The sequence below is a fragment of the Scleropages formosus genome, chromosome 11 (genome assembly GCF_900964775.1).
Source record: "Scleropages formosus chromosome 11, fSclFor1.1, whole genome shotgun sequence".
In the NCBI taxonomy this organism is placed as follows: Eukaryota; Metazoa; Chordata; class Actinopteri; order Osteoglossiformes; family Osteoglossidae; genus Scleropages; species Scleropages formosus.
The window spans coordinates 257,172-277,868 of NC_041816.1; the positions used below are offsets into that span (position 1 = coordinate 257,172).

The following is a 20,697-nucleotide window of genomic DNA, read 5'->3' on the forward strand; positions in this document are numbered from 1 at the left end:
CAGGGGTGTAGTTGTTTCAGGACGGAGCATTGTCACTGCTGAGCACCGTGGTACTCACCCCTTCCATTTGGGGGGTCCAGCTGGGTGTTGCCAGTGTAGAAACTGGGTGGTGAAGGTGTTTGGGGGGCATCACGAGAGGGGTGGGGGAAGAGGGTTTTCATCCTGCCTTGTCATTGATTAGAAAAGGGTCTTTAATTCCATTTCACCCCATGTTGTGATTAATTTGCATTCTTTGTCAGGAGTTAATGGAGTTTTTTATGGTTCGCTCTGAAAATCTTTGAAGACACCAGACTTGATCTGATGTGTGTACAGCCGCCAGCGCAATGCCTACTGATTGAATGTTGCCTTTGTGTTCTCTGGCTGTTTTTATTTCTCTTGATTAGATTTCTTTCTGTTTTTCCCATTAAGATTTCCAGAGGCTTCTCAAATATATTTGACTAAAATGATGTTATATCATTACCCATCAACATTTCAAAGACATTTTAAAGATTATTCTCTGCCTTGAGTATTGCAATCACTCATAAAAAATATAAATACATGAACATAGTTTTTTTTTTTCTTTCCCCCCCTCTGTGTATGTTTGTATATATCTGTGTGTGATGTGATGTATGTATGTATGTATGTATGTATATATGTGTGCTTGGCTAATCAGGATTTTGTACTCAGATTTTACCCCTTCTGTTATACAGTATGTAAAAAAACAAATCCTGAATAAGTAGATGGTTCAGGCTGCTAGCTTTAAAGAGGGCAGTTTTTAACAAATACAACTACGTATTTTTACTGAGCTTGTGCATAAAACTGAACATTTCTTTTTCATATACACACACACACATTTTCAGAACCGCTTGTCCCATACGGGGTCGCGGGGAACCGGAGCCAACCCGGTAACACAGGGCGTAAGGCCAGAAGGGGAGGGGACGCACCCAGGACAGGACGCCAGTCCATCGCAAGGCACCCCAAGCGGGACTCGAACCCCAGACCCACCGGAGAGCAGGACTGTGGTCCAACCCACTGCGCCACTGCACCCCCTCTTTTTCATATAAGAACAAAGTAAAATTTTGGCAAGTGATCTGCCCCCAGACCTTCTTAACCCTTTCACCGTCTAGAACCCATCTTAAAATTTTATCTGCTAGCAGTGACTCATCATGATTAAAAACAAAATTAAAAGTACTCGATCATGCCCGGAGTTAACTATAAGCCTTATACTTGCTGAGAATGTGATGTGTGCTGTTCAGTGTTGAGCTTGTTTTTGTCATTTGATCAAATCAAGCCATGCTGGTACAGTCATTAAGCTCAATAGATACAGCTAGTCATTCGAAATATGAAACAGTTAGCTTTTGTGTTAGCCCATTTATAGCTGTGTATACTAAAGTGATATAACTGAACTGGTGATGGAAGATAAATTTCATTTAGTAATTATTTAACTTTTAAGATGTTTTCGGTCATGACTGTGAAGAATTTTAGGAGTCTGCTGTATGGCACCCTTTGTATTAGTTCTTGCTCTTTTTTAGGGTGATATTTGTCACCATTAATGAATTACATTTACTCATTTAGCTGACACTTTTCTCCAAAGTGACTTACAGTGTTAGGCTACCTACAGTTATTTACACAACTGCATAATTTTTCTGGAGTAGTTTAGGGTAAGTACCTTCTGCAAGGGTAGTACTGCAGCTGAAGATTGGATTTGAACCTGTGAGCACTGGGTCTAGTGGCAGCAGCTCTAACCACTATACTGCCAGCTGGCAATTAAATCATTTATGTGTCTTTTTCTACTGAAATCATCACTGTGCACCAGAATGTGTTTTTATATCCTCATAATCTTTGTTAATCTTTTGTGGCTGTAAGATGTTGCATAGTTTTTTTTTTTTTTGGTAACTGTCTACTGTCAATCTACACTTTCTATTAAATCTTTAATAGGTTGTGCTTTCTCTTGACTTTGCTTTCATTAAAATACATGTTTGACCAATGTCAGTGGCACTGTATAGATATAATTTGTTTCAAACCATAATTCTTCACTCTCAGCTTTGTCAGGAAAACCTGCACAGGGAAGGTAGAGTGAGATATATCCCTTAACATTCTTCCACTCTTATTTTCTATGAATCTTAAAAGATGCCCCACCACAAAAAAACTCCTTTTCTAGTTAAGTAGGAGATGAGATGAGAGGAGGGGGCTCTGAGGGAGCTGAGAAAATGTGGTGATAAAATTTGTCAACCGGAGGAGGCCATGCCCTGGGTCACTGCTAAATCAGTGTGCCCCAGGCAGCATGGGAGCCCATAATTCCAGCACAGAGGAGCAGGGAGCTAAACTCAGCACAGTGGAGGCCAACACACGTGGATTCCATTTTTACTGGAAAGGTTGTCATCTTCGTAACAATGAGGAAGAGGGGTCGGCAACAGGAGATGGCCCTCTCCTCTACATACTTTACTCATATCTCCATGGAGACTGGTGCAGAATGCCCTTGCACCACTACTAAACCTTTTTTCCCCATCTTTTAATTCATGGCATTGATCAAAGGGGGCACTCTGTGATTTAGTGGTTGGCCATGAATATCCTCCCTGCCTCACCCCAGAGGTCCCAGCATCTGATCAGTGGGCTCTGCTCATGGCTCTTTAGTGGGGTACTCCTCAGAAACCTTTGTCCATCCCTCCATATCACCCGCACCAAAATTCACCCCAACCTCATTCAATTCTTCCAATTCTTTGCAACGTGTTTAACGGGCTCAACGGGCTTAACGTGTTGATGTGGCACCTGTTTCTTTAACATTGTCCTCGGTGAGGCTTGTTGAGGTGTCGTGCATGAACCTGTAACTTTGGCTGGGTGAAACTATGTTGGTATTGTCACTCACTCTACATTCACTCTTTTCCCTTGTGTACCTACATCGTTGCTCTAAGGACCAAGGCACAAAATAAGTATTTATTTGTGCTGAATGTAACAGAAGTTATCCACTTTTCTGTAATGCTCCACAGCATTTACCAGTGATAGGAACAACAGGCTTCACTTTTCTGTGGACCCTGATCCACAAATGCGGCACCATTCTCGTGTTAAGTGGAAAAAGCTTTTTGCCAGTCTGTTGACAGGCAGCGTGGCCTGGTTACTCTTTGGCATTATATCAAAACCTGTCCTCTATGTTACATCACATGCTTGTAATGCAGTCTTTCTTTTCCTACTCCAGTTCGGATGGGAAAAAAAAAAAATTAGAAAGCACAAGATTTTAAAAATGGGTTGATCCTCAACTTGTCAACCTTTAGCTAAGGTTTTACTGGACCAGTTTGAATACGTATCTTAGAGTAAAGCCAGCCTGTTTAACAGGGGGCATCTCACACTATTATATGAACAGGCTGTTAAACCCGAGTCGAATTCCTATGGAGAAATAAACACATAAAACACTGGTAATCAGGTTGTATGGACATCTTAATGGGTAGTTGTCTGTTGAAAACCTCATTTTCAGTGTGAGTTGAAGACACATCTTTGGTTTGCACAAATGTGTAATGCCCGTAACAATTCAGAAATCTTGACAAAAATTGTGATGGTGTTATAAATTAAAACTGCACTCCATTTTCATTCTGTGTACACTTTGCAGTTAGTTATTTTATTATTGCTGAATGACTTAATTCTCCCCTCCAGCTGATAATGTCTGATTCAGGCGGAATGGGTATTCTGTCGGGTGGGTCTCTAGGTATTTACTGGTGGGGGGGGGGAACAAAGCTTTATTTAATTGAGGGAATAAATCAATAACTCTAGCGCAGCATTGTCAAAAGTCCCAGCAAAATGAGCAATTCATTTACTACACACAATCAGGGCTTGAAGGAGGACTGATTGAATTAAGATTCACGGGGCCTCTCGTGGCTGGAAAGGTGTACTTTTAGTTGGTCGTGCGGAGGCCCAGCACAGCTTGCGGTGGCCCTTCATCACAGGGCTAAATGGCTCACGGAGCGGCACATGTTGTCTCGGCTCTGCAGCTATACGCCAGAACTCCTCTAGATGGGATTGGGATCCACTGATCCAACTCTCTTTTCACACACACATGTGTATTCCAGCTAAGGAGGAGCCATCATTTGTGGACCCTGGGCATTTGGGATATGATGAAGGTGCAACAATTGTGAAAACGCAGTCTGCCTGTAGTTATACATCAACACGCCCGCGGCTCTTTCGACACACGCCAATTGCACACTCATGCTGATTGATGTGTGACCGTGGAGCAAATTAGCGGCTCCTCGCTAAATCTGCTCACCTGGTGCTGAGTCCATCTCCGTGCGCCTTGTCCAGCAGGTTCCCTTCAGACAGTATCTCTTCCAGGTTTGCATGGTGGAGCAATTTTAGTGACTTACGTATGTGTGGGACAGGAGATTTTGTCGATAAAATGTAGTACTCTCCCTCACCTTGTTTGTTCAGGTAAACCGACACAGGTATGTCTACACTGAATAAAGTCTCGCAGTGTAATATTGCTAGCCTTTCTCCATTATTTCTTGCTTTTGAATGAGTGGTATTGATTACGTTGCTGCATATTCTTATGACGTTAATTGCTCTGTTCTCATATCGAATAGAAATATTAAAGGTAAAAGGCTCTAAATATGTAATGGCACGAACACTAAGAGGCTTCTAATGAGGTTTTAATTAAATGCTCAATTTCTGTACACTTTTGTTAGTGTGTGACCTGACCATTGTAGACAATTTTTTTTAGTTGCTGGAAGAATGGTTTGTATGCAGCCAAGTAATCCGCACTGAAAAAGGCTTTCTGCCTATGTTTTGACATACATTTCATTCAGATATGTAAAAATGTTGTGTAAAATTAGCATTCTGCTTGTTTTACCCCTCTACAAATGAGAAGCAGGCTATTAACATTTGTGTATTTTCATTATGTAAATGGTGTTAACACATGCCCACAAACTGCCACCAGCGATGCAATAATTTTCTCTCAGTGATCGTAATGTGTCCATGTGAGCCATTTTGATTATGACGTGCTAATTACATTTTGCCATTCTTGTTTCCTTCCGCTTTTCAGATTCAGAAAAACCAGGGATCTTTAATGGTAAGCTTTTATGAGTTTTGGGGCGATAACCCCACGTGTTCCTGAAGACCACCTCACCCACGCTTCCATGCTTCCTTTTAAACTTGTGAAATTGCATTTTGCAGCAGGAAAAAATACACAAGGTTTTAACTGCCAGTTTCAGATCTAGTACCATTAAAAATAATAGAACATTCTGGCTGGAATCGTTCCCCTAAGTTTGCTGCTTTTGATTAATCTGACTACATTTTACTACATTAATGATTCTCCTTGCAAATCTACTGTAAAGATATTGCATGTAAGCTAATATGGTTTTCTCTCTTCTTCCCTTTCTGTCCCCCATTCAAGCCTCTCCAGTTATTGCAATGCATTGTTGATGAGGTGAGTCGGCGTCTTATGTGCTTTCGCTCCTAAAGTCATTGTTAATGGAGTGGAAAGCTTATATTTTGTTTCCTAATGAAGCACGGTACTTGCAGGCAGCTCTCCTCAGGCTTACAATCCGCCGCTTGCCACAACCGCCCTGGGCCATGCTGCTCGCGGAGCGACGGAGCTTTGCTTGAACGGAGCCTGCCTGCCTGCCTGCCTGCCTGCGTGCGTGCGTGCGTGCGTGCGTGCGTGCGTGCGTCTGTGCTCGTGCATGTCTGTGAGTGAGAGAGTGAGAGGCACACATTTGCGGGTCGGGGCTGTGAGTGCTGGTCGTCTTTGGAGGCACTGGGGAGGAGGTGTTGTTGTCGTCCAGAGGTGAGAGGCCGGAAGAGGTGGAATGCTGCTCGTCGAGGGGCACCTTGGCATCCTCTAAGGTTGGGCAGAAGGTAGCTTGTGCCTTCGCGGTCTCATCGGTACGGCATAGAGAAGCGCTCCGTTAACATGAACGGTTCGGAGTGGTGGGGTGGGGCCCTCTCAGGACAAAGAACCCACTCCTGCATTTTTCGGCGAGACCTGTCTCAGTGCAATGATTAAGTGACACATTTTAAGCTGCTGTTGTAACTCGTGCAACACTTACCACCCCCACCCCCTTTCAAAGTCAAGCATTGAGTCGTGTGCCCCCTTCCATCCCTCAGTCGGGTCAGGGGTAATGTGGTGTGACCAAGCAGCTGAGGGTTGTGTGGGGAGGGTCTCTGAATGTGTTGAATTAACCTTGATCTCAGTGTGATTCACAGCAATTTGGTCCCCTTTACATACTTTTGTGACCCTGCACCCCACTCAACACACGTTAGGGTCAGGGACTATGCCATGCCCCCTCCAGTGACCCCATCAGTGCCTGTTTTATGCTGTATCTCCATCTCTCGCTCTCTTTTTGTATGCTTCTACTGTTCATACTTGCCACATTTAATACAGTGCTTTGATTATTGCTTACATTCAACAGCAATTTTTTTATTTCTCATTAATTAGAAATGAAACACTAACATTTGGAGTCAGACGTTTGCTTTTGAATCACTTCAGCTTTTTTTTATGTTCCTACTCCTCCTTATTCAGAAGAAACCTGATGTAAATGTTTTAAAAGCCTTGCTGAATATGTCCATAATGTCCTTAGCAAGTCTTCTGACTCTAGCTGGGCTCCCTGCTCTACAGAAAAGAGATGTCTGAGTTATTCCAAGTTATTCTGGGCTGAGCTTTCAGAACAAGGTCATGGTTAAAACAAAATGTCTCCACCACTATCTAGGTCACCTCACATGTTAGCACTTTTTCCCTAAACTTCCTGTCACAGCTTATAATTAAACGCAGTCAATTATCTGCAATTTAATGGAATTTTGGGAACAGTTTTTTATTTAAGAGGTAATGAATAATAATATAATTGCATATGTAACTGTGCAATCTACTGTAACTGTAGCTCTTCCTCAACTATATGTAATTACTAAGTCACATTTTCTGACCTGGTGCAATATACTTCTGTTTTTTTTTTTTTTTTCTCCTTAAATTTTAAAATAAAATCTTGCATACGGTGTGTTGCGAGGATATCGAACATACATGTAATGTACTGTAGGTGTTAAGATACTAAAATGTGTCCCATCAAGAATCAAGTCATTAACCTCCACTCAGTATGTAGAAAAATCTAGGAAACCTTAAACTAATTGACATATCAGGACTAAGAGTTCTTGATGCTCTAAGTAAGATTTTTCACTGCTTTATTTTTAAACGCATGGACTTTCTTACTCTCCTAAGCATACGCTGAGCTTTGAGCATATAGCCTCGGTTTGCTATGTGGATGTTTTTGAGTCTTTCGCGGTGCGTGAGCTTGTGCGTGAACGTGTACGTGTGGCAGAGTTTGAGAGGAGGGGTTTCTACACCTCTGAGCTGGGTGGGACCTTCGCCTTTCTCCTTTCTGGCTCGGTTCCTTGCTGACGTGCACTAATAACAAAATGCCAGGAAAGGGAGGGGGCGGCACAGCCACACATTAAACATACTGAACGTGTCCTTTCGCTTATAGATTGCGTGTAATTAATAATTAAACGGTTGCAGTTGTAATGGGTTGACCCTGCTGAACTGTTCATTACTCACAAGGCAGTGGCATCACTCAAACTATTTTTTCTATCGCCCTTGCCTGTTCCCCCCATGGCAAGAGAGCCCCGTGATTGCCACCTACATTCCAGCTGACCAAGGGCTTAATAAGAGCTCACACTAAATTAAAACTTTCAGGCTGCACAGAGAGAATGAAAGCCATTAACTCCCATGGACCCACTTCTAGGAGTAATCCAGTTCAGCTGCTACGCTGCGGCCCAGAGACAGGGAGGGGAGTGAGAGGGAGGGACGGGCCTGTAAGGGGGCACGGGTGGAAAGCGACACTGGAGAAGTGCAACCACCCCCCCAACTGAAACTTACTCTCTTGTTGACACACAAAGGACTTGGCATTGTTGCAAAGTGACTATTATTCCACATTAATTTTATTGGCTTTGATGGGAGAGTGATTACAATTACAATTATTACTATCACTAGTTTTACTGATATATTAAAACATGCACAGCGCTGCAGTTTTATGCTAAGAGATGTAGCCGAAGCAATTTCAAAATAACCGTTCACGCCTTATGACTGTTGTGCTTATTGTGATTACGGACTCGGAATATCAAATTAAACCAAATTAAATCCGGAGCGCTTAATTATATTCTCTGTTGACTGTTTTTATGGGAGTGAATTTATTTTGTGCATAAAATGAAATTGGGTCTGTTTAAGAGGCTCATTAATAGTGGTGTAGCTGGAGGTGTGCAGTGGAGAGAGATGTACTGCCCTGACTCGCTGTTGCTGTGGGAATGCTGATATAAATAAGGAGCCGGCCCTCTGGGGCCTGGGCGAGAGGGCGAATAAACAGGGGAGCGTATGAGTAGGCAGAGTGCGGAGCGGGAAGCCAGAGTGCGTGTGTGCGATTCACCCTGCTGCCGCCATCGCTTCAGTCCTTCCGCTCCTCGCCTCTGCCCCCGCTGCCTTTCAGAAACTCTTTGGAGCGACTTGTCTCGGGGCTTTGCGCCGCAGGCGGACGAGGAGGAGAAAATTGGCCTCCGTTTTGCGGGAAATAAACCTGGAGAAGGAGCGCTTCTCAGTTCTTCACTTTCACACAGCTGTGCATCTGTTCTGGAGTTTCCCCCCCCCCCCCCCCCCCCTCTTTGTTTTTTCTCTTCTTCCCACCCCTCTTACCCTTATTAGTGAATAGCAAACGATGTACTAATAAGAGTTGGGCTTAATTTTTTCTCTGTGTAATTACTGATCTTTTTTTCTTCCCTGATAATTGGTCCCAGACAATTACATGTATATTTACCCCTGGCATTGTGCGGAGGAGAGGCTGGGATTCTGCCGTTTGCGTCGGTCTGTAGTGGCGGGTAATGATGGCCGCTCTATAATGCAGCCACGCTTTCATCATCCCCTCACTTGTGACATATCAAAGCTGCCCCCACTCCTGCCATAATGAATACATGCACGTCTGTGACAGAGCTACGCGCCGGGGTAATTGTTTGGCTCCCTCTAAACGTCATGCACGCTGAGCCGCATAGCCCGCAGCGCTCAAGGGGCTGTACGTAATGATATATTGCTCATCCAAGCGACTGCAGCACTCCAGAGCACAGCGAGATTAAAATAAGTCATTCCTTTGTTAATTTAAATAGGTGCATGTATCATACTTTGAGAGGTACTTTGAGCGGAATGTCAGCGACAGGGAAAGCTGCCGAAAGGTGTTTTTTTAATAGCAAATGAGATCAGATGGAGGCTTGAATCCTGTTTGCGTTTTCCTTCCCCTTCCTTTCCTTCAGCTCTGCTGCCGTGTGTGCTGTAACTTTAATGAGATGGCCGTTAAAGCACTATTATACGTTAATTCCATTACGTAGACAGACAGTTATGGCTCTGAGTTTTTGGGCCTGTTCCCTCGCAATACCAACACAGCAGTCTAACACCGGTTCCCTCTTGAATCGGAAATTAACTCGTGTTCTCACGATGCTTTTGAGACAGAAGGCTCGCCTTCCTTTGCTCTCCCGCACCTTTGAGTTTCTTTTTTTTTTTTTTTTTTTTTTTTTTTGCCAGCGAGAAGAGAGGCCACGAGAGGCTCGCTCAACGTGCTCTTTAACAGGAGAGCGGCGTCTTTGTGAGGCGTGCCTAACCGATTCGCTCCTGATTAGTTTCCTCCTCCCAGTATCGTCTGGGGAGCAAGGGCGTCAAAGCACTCTCTCAGGCACGGCTGTCGTACACGACACGGCTCGCGGCCTCCAAATGCGAGACGCGGGCCGGACGGCGGGCAGGGTGGCGCTCTGGCCGAGAGCGCTGAGCTTGAGAAAATGGCTTTGCTCAACACCCTTGCTGAATAGATGTGTTGTGCAAATGTTTGCTGGAGGGTCATCCACATCTCCGATGTTCATTAAATGCATAGGCGATTAGGTTTAGCATACATTATCAACCGCCAAGCGTTAAGCGCTAACCAGTGTTTGTTTACTTAGAGCCCATGAACTGGCGTCATTTAGTTGCAGATATTACATTTTGTCTATGCCTGCCTTTTCCGTGCACTTTCACTATATGCCCTAACACTTTCTGCAGACTTGAGTTTTACCCACATTGGTATCGCAGATGTTTGCCGTTGGTATTCGCTTCCTCACGCCTGCCTCATGGACACTGGGATGGGGGATGGTACCACGTGAGAGTTAGTCTGGGTTCTGGTCCTTGCCCATGTGCTTTGGAGTCGTTGCTCGGTTGCTGGGTGCTCTTTCTGTCTCTTATGGAGGATCCTCCTTCACAGTCCACTAGCTCTATCTCTGTCTCTCTCTCTCAGCCCTCACCCCTCCTTCTGACTGTCCCTGGGTGCCCTGTCATCTCCTTCGGCCTCAATTCCCTTACCGTCATCTCCAGTTTCCTCTCCCTGGGTCAGATACACAAGGCTGTGCCGCAGCCATGTGTTTCGGATCTCTCTGCCTTCACGGTCTTTTCCTTGTACAGGTTTTATTCTTGGCAAATCTGTTGTTTCTGTTTGGTGTCCCCCTTAGATTTTTAGAGTAATTTACATAAATTCCCCCTTAATTGTCCTGGACCAACAATAGGGGGTTCAGGTGCTGCCAAAAATGAAAAAACCAGGGTACATTATTGACAGGAGATGCACAATGGCCCCTCATTTCTTGAAAACCTCTTTCCAAGGCCAAATGCTCTCTATTAGTGTTTTAAGATTACTATGTCCAATTTGCCATTTTGTATGCATTTTACCCTCCTCAGCTTGTCTGTGATTTAGAGCTATAAGGGGACATTTAATTCCATATTTTACTATTTAGTTATGTTCAGATATTGATTTGTCAGTTTAATTTTCAGTGCGGTAATATCGTCCTCTAAAATACACGTGTCTTTCTGTCGTTCCCCCCTCCCGCAGGACCCTCCAGTCCTTCCCGTGGGACAGTTTAGCGAGACGTTCATTCACTTCATTACACAGTGGTAAGAAAACTTACACGTCTGAAGTCAAACGCTACCTTTTCCGCTTCGTTCTAATACCTTGCTCTCCTTACGCAGGTATATTTACTGTAAGTGCAAATATAAGCATAGTTTTGACATGTCTATTTGGCACAGTAATGAGTTGCTGTATAGACGATGTATTTTCAACAGGCCAGTTGGAGCCACAAGACAAATTGAATGCCAGGTTTGTCGCAAATTCTTTCTATAGCAAGTACCAGTGATTGTGCTTCCTGTTTTACGAAAAACGCTGGTGAACAGTCCTTTGACTTTTATTTGGATCAACTCCGTTGACCTTCCATCTTCATGCGAATACAGCTTAGTGCCGCGTAGGACGTGAGGAGATGCAATGAGTGCCGACTTACAATCAAGGACAGGACTTTACCTTGCCTCAACTCCATGAGAATAATTTGACTCTGATTTGTGTGTTTTTGCAGCAGTTGGCTTGCAAAGAATGGAAAATATTTACTCTGGTTTTCTCCCTGGTCTCTTGACCCCTGCCCAGACACACACAACACACAGTAGCTCTGACACCCACCAGCTGCCGATCTGGGTCTCTTCCTGCACCTTTGTGGCTTTTTAGGAGCATCCAGATGTGTAGGTGTGGTTGAGGGGGTAAGGAATGAGGGGTGGGCCAGATGCTGTTTACTCTCTGCTAGCCTTATTTACACAAACGGGTCACCTGGCGCCAGAGCACATTTGATGCCGGCAAGGAGAGCCCTAGTGCTGGACCGCCCGTCTCCGTGGCTATTATTAGCCCAATGGCAAGCATGCATAATTCATCACACTGCAAACCAGTTACCTCCAAATGTTTCCTTTCTCCCTCTAATCCCTCACATCCCTTATGTAGGTCGAAATGACAAATTTACACATGCTCAGGTGAACTGGGCCAAGTAGGCCCAATTACAACCAATTAGTCAACTCCTAAATGCCATTTTGATTAAAAAGATGATGATACTGTGATAATTCTAAGCTTTTAAAGGTACAGCTGTAATGACACGACACAGTGGCTCTACTGCCAGCTCCTGTTAGCTTGTTAGCCTGTGTAATTTGGCACCATAGGTTGGTAAAAATTATGCAGTTTTTTTTTTTTTTTTTAAACTTTGCTTTTATATGTAGTACTGTGCAAAAGTCGTAGGCACTTTGATGTTTCACAAAGATATTTCTTTTAGACAGTCATTTAATGTCTTCTGCATCAGTCTCAATGGGAAAGAGCATGTTTTAGATTTCCAAGCATTCCTTTTGCAAAAAGTTACAATAATACTGTAAGGGTTTTGTATGGTGTTAAAGTACACACACACACACACACACACAGAGTCTGAAACCGCTTGTCCTAAGCAGGGTCGCAGCAGACCAAAGCCTAATCCAACAACACGGGGCGCAAGGCTGGAGGGGGAGGGGACACACCCAGGACAGGACACCAGTCCATTGCAAGACACCACAAGCAGGACTTGACCCCCAGACTCGCCGGAGAGCGGGACCCAGCCAGGCCTGCCGCAACCCCACTCGGGACAAGCAGTTGTTGACAATGGATGGTTTCTAAGCTTCGTAGGAAGTTTATTAATTGAGAGCATTATTTTTGGAAGCAATCTCACTTTACAGCTTTTTTCCCCCCCAACCAAGTACCTTAAACTTTTGCATAGTACTGTGTGTGTGTGTGTGTGTGTGTGTGTGTGTGTGTGTGTGCGCACATATATATATATATACACACACACACATACATATACACACTCACAGAGAACAAAATATTTTTAAAAAGTACATCTTCAGCAGTGGTTTGCTCAGAACCACTAAATTAAACGGATTGTCATTGAGACCTAGATGTGCCGTTTTTAATTTAACATTTGAGTATTTGCTTTTTGCGCAACAGGATAAATTGTAAGAAAATGGACAGAACAGTGCCTTCATAAAGTATTCCATTCCAATTTTTTTTCCCAAAGATGAATTTATATTTTTTGATAGGCATTAATTTTTCATTTACAAAAGTAATTTTCCTTTGAGTTAATACTTAGCAAGATAGGCGTTTAGCAAACATTCCAGTCTAATTTTTAAAGTCTGTCTTACAGGGTGTACTTACAGGGTGTATGAACTTTGCACAATTACATTTTGGTGTTTTAGCCCATTCCTCCATGAAGGTTAGCTCCAGTTGCCAGGTTAGATGGAATGAATACATGTTTTTAAGCAGTTGTTTGAAGTTTTTGCCCTTTGTTTTGGGTCATCGTTCTTCACCCTTCACTTTCCTGCAGACTGAAACAGGGTTCCCTGCCAGATTTGCCTGTTTTAGGCTCTGTCTTGCCCGTTATGGCTGCAAGCTTCTATGTCTGTTGGTTCAGATAGTGTCATTTGGGCAATGGGCTGTATTTTCGTCACACCAGTGTTTCAGTTTCAAGCTTAACATCTCAGCTTCAGTAGCTTGAGACCTCAAAACCTCTGTGAAGAGCTCGGGGTCTGTCATAGTTTTTGTGCCAGAGTCTAAGCATAACTTAAGGTTGACCTTTGCCATTTGTACCGGTAAGTTGTACATCTGTGTCACGACTGATGCTGATGTATCTCATCTTGTTAAGTGTCTAGGTTATGCCAGTTTTTTCCTTTTTATTACAGTGGACCAAACTGTCCTCATAAAAGCTTTGTCATGCATTGCATAACCTTGTCCACCTTTTTAAAGGTTCACAAGGAGTTTGTTGGCCCTCGCGATGGTTTTGCTGATCTGGTCTGATGTCTGCTTTCCACAGCCATTAATATTTATTCTCCACTTATGTAGCTGAACACAGGTGGATACCAGATCCACACTGATGGGCACGTTTGCAGTTTAGTGTGATTTGTCATTAAAGCTAAATAATCATTCCCATTTCAGGTGCGAGAATTTGACTTAGCAAAGAGTTTCATTTAATATCCCTACTTTTGGCTGGGAGGCACTTCTTTACATTTACAAGGGCCAAATTTAGATTCCGTGCGCATCCTCATGCTTCAGTGGCTCAAGACATTTATATTTATTCATTTAGCAGAGATTTTTCTCTAAAGTGATTACAGTGACTCCCTAACTTGTACTTAGTTAACACCTTTATCCAAGGAGACCTACAATGCTAGACATACTACAGTAAACAACCTACTGTCATTCACCTCTTATGCAGCAGAGCAATGTGATGCACGCACGCAGTTAATGAAGAGAAACTGGCTTTTGTTGTGTTATGATGACTGGTGTTAACTATTTAGTAACTATTAGTAACTTTGTCCATTTTAATGGGGTTTGGTGATATTTTAGCAATGGTTATCAGTTTCTTACCTTTAATGAGAATTTACATTACCTCTGTAAGGTAGAGGGAGACTATACCTGCCACAGTTTAGTTTAACACAGAGGGGTGACTACTTATGTAATTTTCAGTATTTAGCATAATTTTGTAAATGTTGAAACTATTTGTTTCATTTTGAAATCATAGTTACTTCTGTGTGCGTAAAAGGAATAATGCAATTTTCATATTTTCATTTGACCTTGCATCACAGCAAAATGAGAAATAATCAGCAGGCACAATACTTTCAGAAGACACTGTGTATATCCAGAAACACAAAGAGAAGTTAACTACTAACAGTCTTACCTCTGATCATATCCTTTTATTGTTGTCTCGGCAGTATGAAGAAACAGCCCAAAGAGCGGCCGGCACCAAACAACCTCATGGTGAGTGTCTCTAACCTGCCATGTCTGTGGCATGTGGTCCAATGTTTCACTGCCCACAAGCTGCAATTCTGGGCTTCTACTGCAAACAGCCAGTGGCACCGTGCACAGGTTAGGCCTGCTCCTCTTCCTGCCACATGTATCTGAGGGGCGCGGAGCAGTCCTCTCCCCCAGAGCCAAGGCTGCTGGTGAGAGGGCGTTTTCAGCCAGCCTGCCAAGGAGAGAGAGCAATTCCCAACAGGTTATTTTATTTGGTGGAGATTTGTTGATTTGACAATGAACAAGCTGTTGGAAATAAATAACACGGAGCCTCCAGTAGAATTTGTAAATAATAATTATAAGGCGTGCTGCTGCCGGCGCCGGCTCCCGCGGCATCTGACTGTGATTAGCAGTGGAAAGCCGTCAATAAATTAAGGGCAAAATGCAATTAGGAGGGGGCTGATGGGGCAGGATACAGGGCACGTACAGCAGGCGTGCAGAATAAATACAGCAGGGTTGCCGCAGGGTGGAGGAGGAGGAGCGGCAGCCTTGTCCGATGGCCTTCCGGGGGACTGGTTCCTCTGTATACAGACCTGCTCCCGGCTGGTTTGAAGGTTAGCTCTGTGTCGGCACGCACGAAAGTTCTCTACTGTTGAAGGTCCGGGTTCAGGAGGAACATCCGAGTGCCTTAAAGCTGGTAAAATATTTTCTGTCTTGAGGTGAACTGAGAAGTATTTATTCGTGATAATGATTACTTTTTCATCACTGCAGTTTATTTCCTGTGTGGAATCCAGGTTAATACTTCGCTTGAAGTTGCACACCCTCAGAGGGATGTAGATAAATCTTCTTGGCAGCATTAGCATCTGACTTTGCAGGAGTTTGCACATGTGAACTGTGTAACTCAGGGGAAAAAAAGAAGTTCAGATGGGGTGGGGGCAGCAGTCCTTCAAATGGCGCCTTTGCTCCATCCGGCTCTACTCACGCACCTGATGGAAGTCTGTGATGTGGGACTCGCATGCCTGGTCACAGCAATTAGCACCTCCTGCCTTTAAAAGCCACCACACAGTTTTGGGACCTAACAGGGCACCGTCCACAGAGAGTGGAGGTGTAAATGTGTACATGACACGGGGTGCCTGTTTGCACCCAAGACACGCAGTGAGAGTGAGGTGAGGGGCTGAAAGAGGACGAGTTGAAGATGGCTGTTCTCTGATCGGTCGGACTTCAAGCTGTCCACACCAGAACACCCACAGGACCTGTCTGTCATCGCTGTGTTACTCCACTCGCAGCACCATCCCCTCAAAAGGATAAGCCGTGAGACTGACATGTGTCTGGCTGTTGAAACGATGTGATCCCACAGCTTATTGCATGCATTCAGCTATACCCAGATGAATATGCTGCTAACCTATATGATAGTGTATGTGGCATCCTGGTGACGGTTTGGTGTCTTTCCTCCATCCATCCAAACCCATGTACTTTGGGTAGTCCCTGCTTTTATAAAAGGATGACATGAAAGGACAAGGTTAACTCAGTGACACCAGTAATACTTCCATTAAGCTATTAGGTCTCTTCCAACTTCTTGTATACAGGTTAGGATAATGAGGTATATAATATGCTGATAAAATAGCAGGTTAAACATGTTCACTAAAGTTCTTAAGATACTCAGACCTCGGCAGTTCCATATGCGCTTTCTGATTTAAATCGGTATTTGTATACACAGAATGCAGCAGGGGGCGGATCTTATCTCCATTCCAGCACAGTCAAAGTAGGATCTTATCAATGCCTCCTGGGCTGAGGGGGTGTGGGGAGGGGGTTGCACCCTTCTTGTTGCCTGTATTTGGGCAAATTCCCCCCACAGCTCCCATTGCCTTGCTGCTGTGATGAGAAAGAGATGAGGTCATGGCCACGCGACCGACGATCAGCGCGTCTGCAAGCAAGCGGCTGATTGTCTCTTCCGAGAGCTGGGAGGGACGGGTCCCCTCCGCCGTGCATACATATTAACTATCTATACCCATTCTATCTGTATGTAAATGGGGCCGCCACAGCTGGATTCTGGCAAAGCGCTGTGATTTACTAATAGTTATTATCTCTTGGGCTTGTTCCCCCAGCAGAGCCTGCGAAACAAGCAAATTGTGTCTTTATGATAATGTCCTCTGCCTCTCAGCAGCCTTGCTAAGGCATTTATTATTATTACTGTTATTCCATTATTATTATTACTATTATTATTATGATTGGTATCAGCCCAAGTGTCGACAGACCTCGTCAGGAATTTGTTCAGCCTTCTCGAGTTGCCTCGCTCTTCACTTCCATGCGCGCGCGCCCCAGCTTGGGAACCTCTGCGGTTGTGTGTGCAGCAGAGGCCTTCCCAGAGAACAGTGGTCCCATGATGAATAATCATTAATGACAAGTTAGTCTCCAGTAAAGTATCAGCTCAAGCCTAATTGAGCTTGGCCGTGTTAATGTTTCTCGAGATGCGTGTGGATAATGATGTCGTACGTCCCCCCGGTTTGTTGGAAAATGACATCTTGCTTCGCGGCGGCTCTGTCTTTCAGGACAGTGACAGTCTGCTGGTTTTCCACTAATGCACATTTTTCACTAGAGCATGTCGGTTTAGTTTTCACCTGGCTCCACTAAAATACGTTTGTCGGTACCGTGTGAGATCACTCCGTCCTGGTGCCGTCTGCGTTGTTCACGTCGCCCAGTTCAGAGGCCAAAAGAAGTGTCGTCGGTTCACCGGTTGGAATTTGCTTTGGCGCGCGCACGAGCGAAAAGGAGCTGCCAGTGCTTCATGCAGAAATACTCTGTGACACAACTGTGAATAGCAGAATCGTGTTTTTTTTTTTTTTTTTTTTTTTTTTTTCCCCCCCCCACAGTTCACCTGAGAAACTCCCTTTCTGACAATTCTCCCATACAGTAATGATGTGTTCACTTTGTCATTGTTTAACTTCTGATGTTTATAGTTGCTTGGTTGCTGGTGCATGTGAATTTTAACAACTTTTACCATATTATCATATCATGTATATATTTTACTTAAGATGAACTTGAATTCTTCAAACATCATCCTGCCCTTTATTCTTTATTTTTTATTTTTATTTCTTCTAGCTGTAACATAGTTTGCAGGAAGACTGAGGGTTTTATTTAAACACTGGGGGGGCTTTTTTTCTGCTGTCCACAAATAATCACAGTACTAGTAATAATCATCATCTTGATAATTATTGCACTTTCTAAACATGTCATTGCCACTTCCCCCAACATGGCTGTATCCTTCAAAGTTTTAGTTTTAATGTCAGTTCTAATGAGCGGGCTGTGGAACGCCAGGGCTGATGGGACTCTCGGCTGATGGACAAGGGGAACAAAGGCGGACAGTGGAGATGCACTTGTGTGCGCCGTTGCCGCATACGATTGTGGCGTGATTGACATGCCTTGTCCTCGATGGCGGAGTCTCCCTCTCCCCAGTCCCTACAGCACGCCCTCATTGTCACACAGCCTTTTAGCACCTTTGTCCCGGCTGTCCCCAGAGACCGGCCGAGCCCAGATGTGGCAGATGAGCCCCGTGCTGTGACAAAGGGACACCGCGTGTCCCGCCTTTCGAGTCACAGCGAGTCTCCAAACCTGCTGAGGATTCCTGTTACCCCCTCCTCCATGCGAAATTAGTGTTCAGTTTAGAAATGGGGGTGGGGGGGTCAGGCCCTGAGGGCAGACCCTCAAAGAGACAAACATCTCCAATTAAAGCAGATCTGTCCTGGCACTGTGGAGGACAGCAGTGCACGACTTTTTTTTTTTTTTTTAAGTCTGTCTGTGTTCTTTTCGTAAATTTTGCCCAAATGGGATGGTATTTTGTTCCTTTTAACGGTTCTTCCTCACTTCCAGTCCATTTTGTTTTGCAGCTGGTTGCTAATGGGTGCTAACACCACAGAGTACCTCACCAGCTCTCTATCCAGTGCGCCAGTGGGCAGCACCTCCTGAGTGTAAGGTGTGTAATGTTTGAGCTGCACACTCCCCTGTTCTTGGGCAAATTGCCCTTGCTTGATGTTGGTTGGCTTGTAGGTGTTTTTAGTGAAAGATCAGCACTTGTAACCCTCCTCCCTTCTCTGCCTTTGCCTACTTCCAGAGGGAGCTGATCATTAGTATGTAAATCTGCAAAGCCCCAGTTATTGCTCTGACCCCTCTACTTTTCCTCCGTCTTTTTGCTTTCTTGCCTTTCTGCCCATGTAGGGTTCAAGTTTCCAGCCTTTCTGTCGATAGGGACACACAGTCCCAGGACCACTCACACGTTCCTCTTTACGCACACACACACACACACACACGCGCGCGCACACACACACACACACACACACACACACACACACACACACACACACACACACACACAGAGCTGCATTTTTTCAACACCATCTAATGAGGTGATGGCCATCCACTTGTTATAATTGCTTTAGACTCCTTTTAATTTTCAAGCTTATTAATCATATGTTGAGTTATTTAAAATTGCATAAATTAATCTTAGATTAAAAAGCCTATCAAAAGCCTCAAAACAATTAAAGAGTAAGGTAAAATTTCCCCTGGGTTGGCAGTTTTATTTTAATAGAGTATTCAGGTGATTATCATACTTTGATTCCGCTCTGTGATTAATGCAGCCACACTTTTAAATGAGTTCTCCCTCCTGCTCTCATGCAGAAAGGTAAGCGTGAGCCAGATAATGACCTAACTAAGAAGTATTTATTTTATTTCCCCTCTTAGTAAGTCCCTCCACCTAGGCCTTGATTTGGAGCAAGTGTTTTAATTAATGACTCTGGGCTCACACTCCCGGATGCAGTGACATGCAGTGGCTGCGGTGTGTATTCAAGCGCCTCGCTCGGAGTGAACCGTAGCTCACGGGGCTTCGTCTTGAATCGGCCTCCAAACACACGCTTCTGCACGCTCATCTCGCAGTCCGTGCTCGGATGTAGCGCTTCAGTCTCTGTCTGTACGCGCGCGCTTCGAAATGCGTTACGAGCCGGTGCGTAGCTCGGATCTTTCAACTCGAGGTCAAAAATCAAACGTGAAGCCTCCTCTCCGATTGGTTCAGGTAACTGCGTGGAAACGCACGGTAGTCGGATGCCTTCCTGCTTCCTTTGTTTTCTGGCGGTTGTTCAGCCTGAATGAGTCTTGGGCTGCGTCCCAAATCGCTCCCTTGTTCAGGCTGCCCTCCGGCAACACGGCTTCTTTGCCCGTTATTTTACTGACATCGTGGCGCAGTCACTTGGCCAGCAAGTGAGCAGGTGTACGTGGGAGCACAGAACACCCCCTTCAGGGTTCCCTCCAGTATCAGCTTTGTATGTAATGTTTCTGTTGCTTATGTTTGTAAAAATGACTTTTAAAACGCAGCGGTGCTCCGTATCGTTAAGGTACGTAAAAGTTGTACGTTTACCTTTGCCAAATTCCCCCGACCTCACCAAGCAGCGGCAGCAAACAAAAGCCATATTTTGGAGTATCTTGTAAAACGGTGCCTTCATCGTGCGCTAATGCCCACACTGAGGTAATGGATACACCCAGCAAACCAATAAGACCACCTTGTTAAATTCTCAAATGAACCCCAGAACGGGAGCTGCCGAGACGCTGCTCACCTAACGCTGTAATACAACGATTAAGAGGGCAATTTAGTCAAAAGCATTCCCAGTAAAACCCAGAAGACTACTTTGTAGTAAAACTTGATTAATAGACCATAGCTTTCCAAGACAAGTAGCCAGGTTAATCGAATAATTTGTGCCAGCTGTACGTTATTTGTGTCCAAGTGTAGGTAGGTCACAGAAGCCATCTCTCAGATAAGCTTGGCTTTTATTAAAGTTGGTAGCGGTAGATAACCTGTTAGGGTTAGGGTAGAGAGCAGGGGTGACGTGCTGTTGGATATTAAAGTCATTCATCTGGCCTTGTGAGCCCGTCTCTCCGCTGAGGCTGGAGGGTGATTGATGTGACGGCCGGCCCGGCTCAACCGGCACCAGGGCGTCCGCTCCTTCTGCGCAGATATGAGAGTAATTAACCTCAGTCTATCAGAGCCCATTCGGCCCATTAGAGGGACGGCAGGATTGATGGTGTCCCACGTGGTCCTCAGGTGCCGTGACAGACCGGACTGGACCGCGCAGGACCGGGGAAGTGGTCGCTCTCT

General features: G+C 44.6%; 1 protein-coding gene across 2 annotated transcripts in view; it reads left to right on the forward strand.

Annotated features, from left to right (window-relative positions):
* Positions 1 to 20,697, forward strand: part of map2k5 (mitogen-activated protein kinase kinase 5) — a 66,426-nt gene that overhangs the window by 42,521 nt on the left and 3,208 nt on the right. The window contains exons 18-21 of one of the 2 annotated variants that reach the window (XM_018752688.1): positions 5,003 to 5,029; positions 5,354 to 5,386; positions 10,833 to 10,894; positions 14,537 to 14,582. In XM_018752688.1, the coding sequence (XP_018608204.1) occupies positions 5,003 to 5,029; positions 5,354 to 5,386; positions 10,833 to 10,894; positions 14,537 to 14,582 (168 nt within the window). The remainder of the gene's footprint in view (positions 1 to 5,002; positions 5,030 to 5,353; positions 5,387 to 10,832; positions 10,895 to 14,536; positions 14,583 to 20,697) is intronic. The other variant, XM_018752689.1, reaches the window with a different exon arrangement.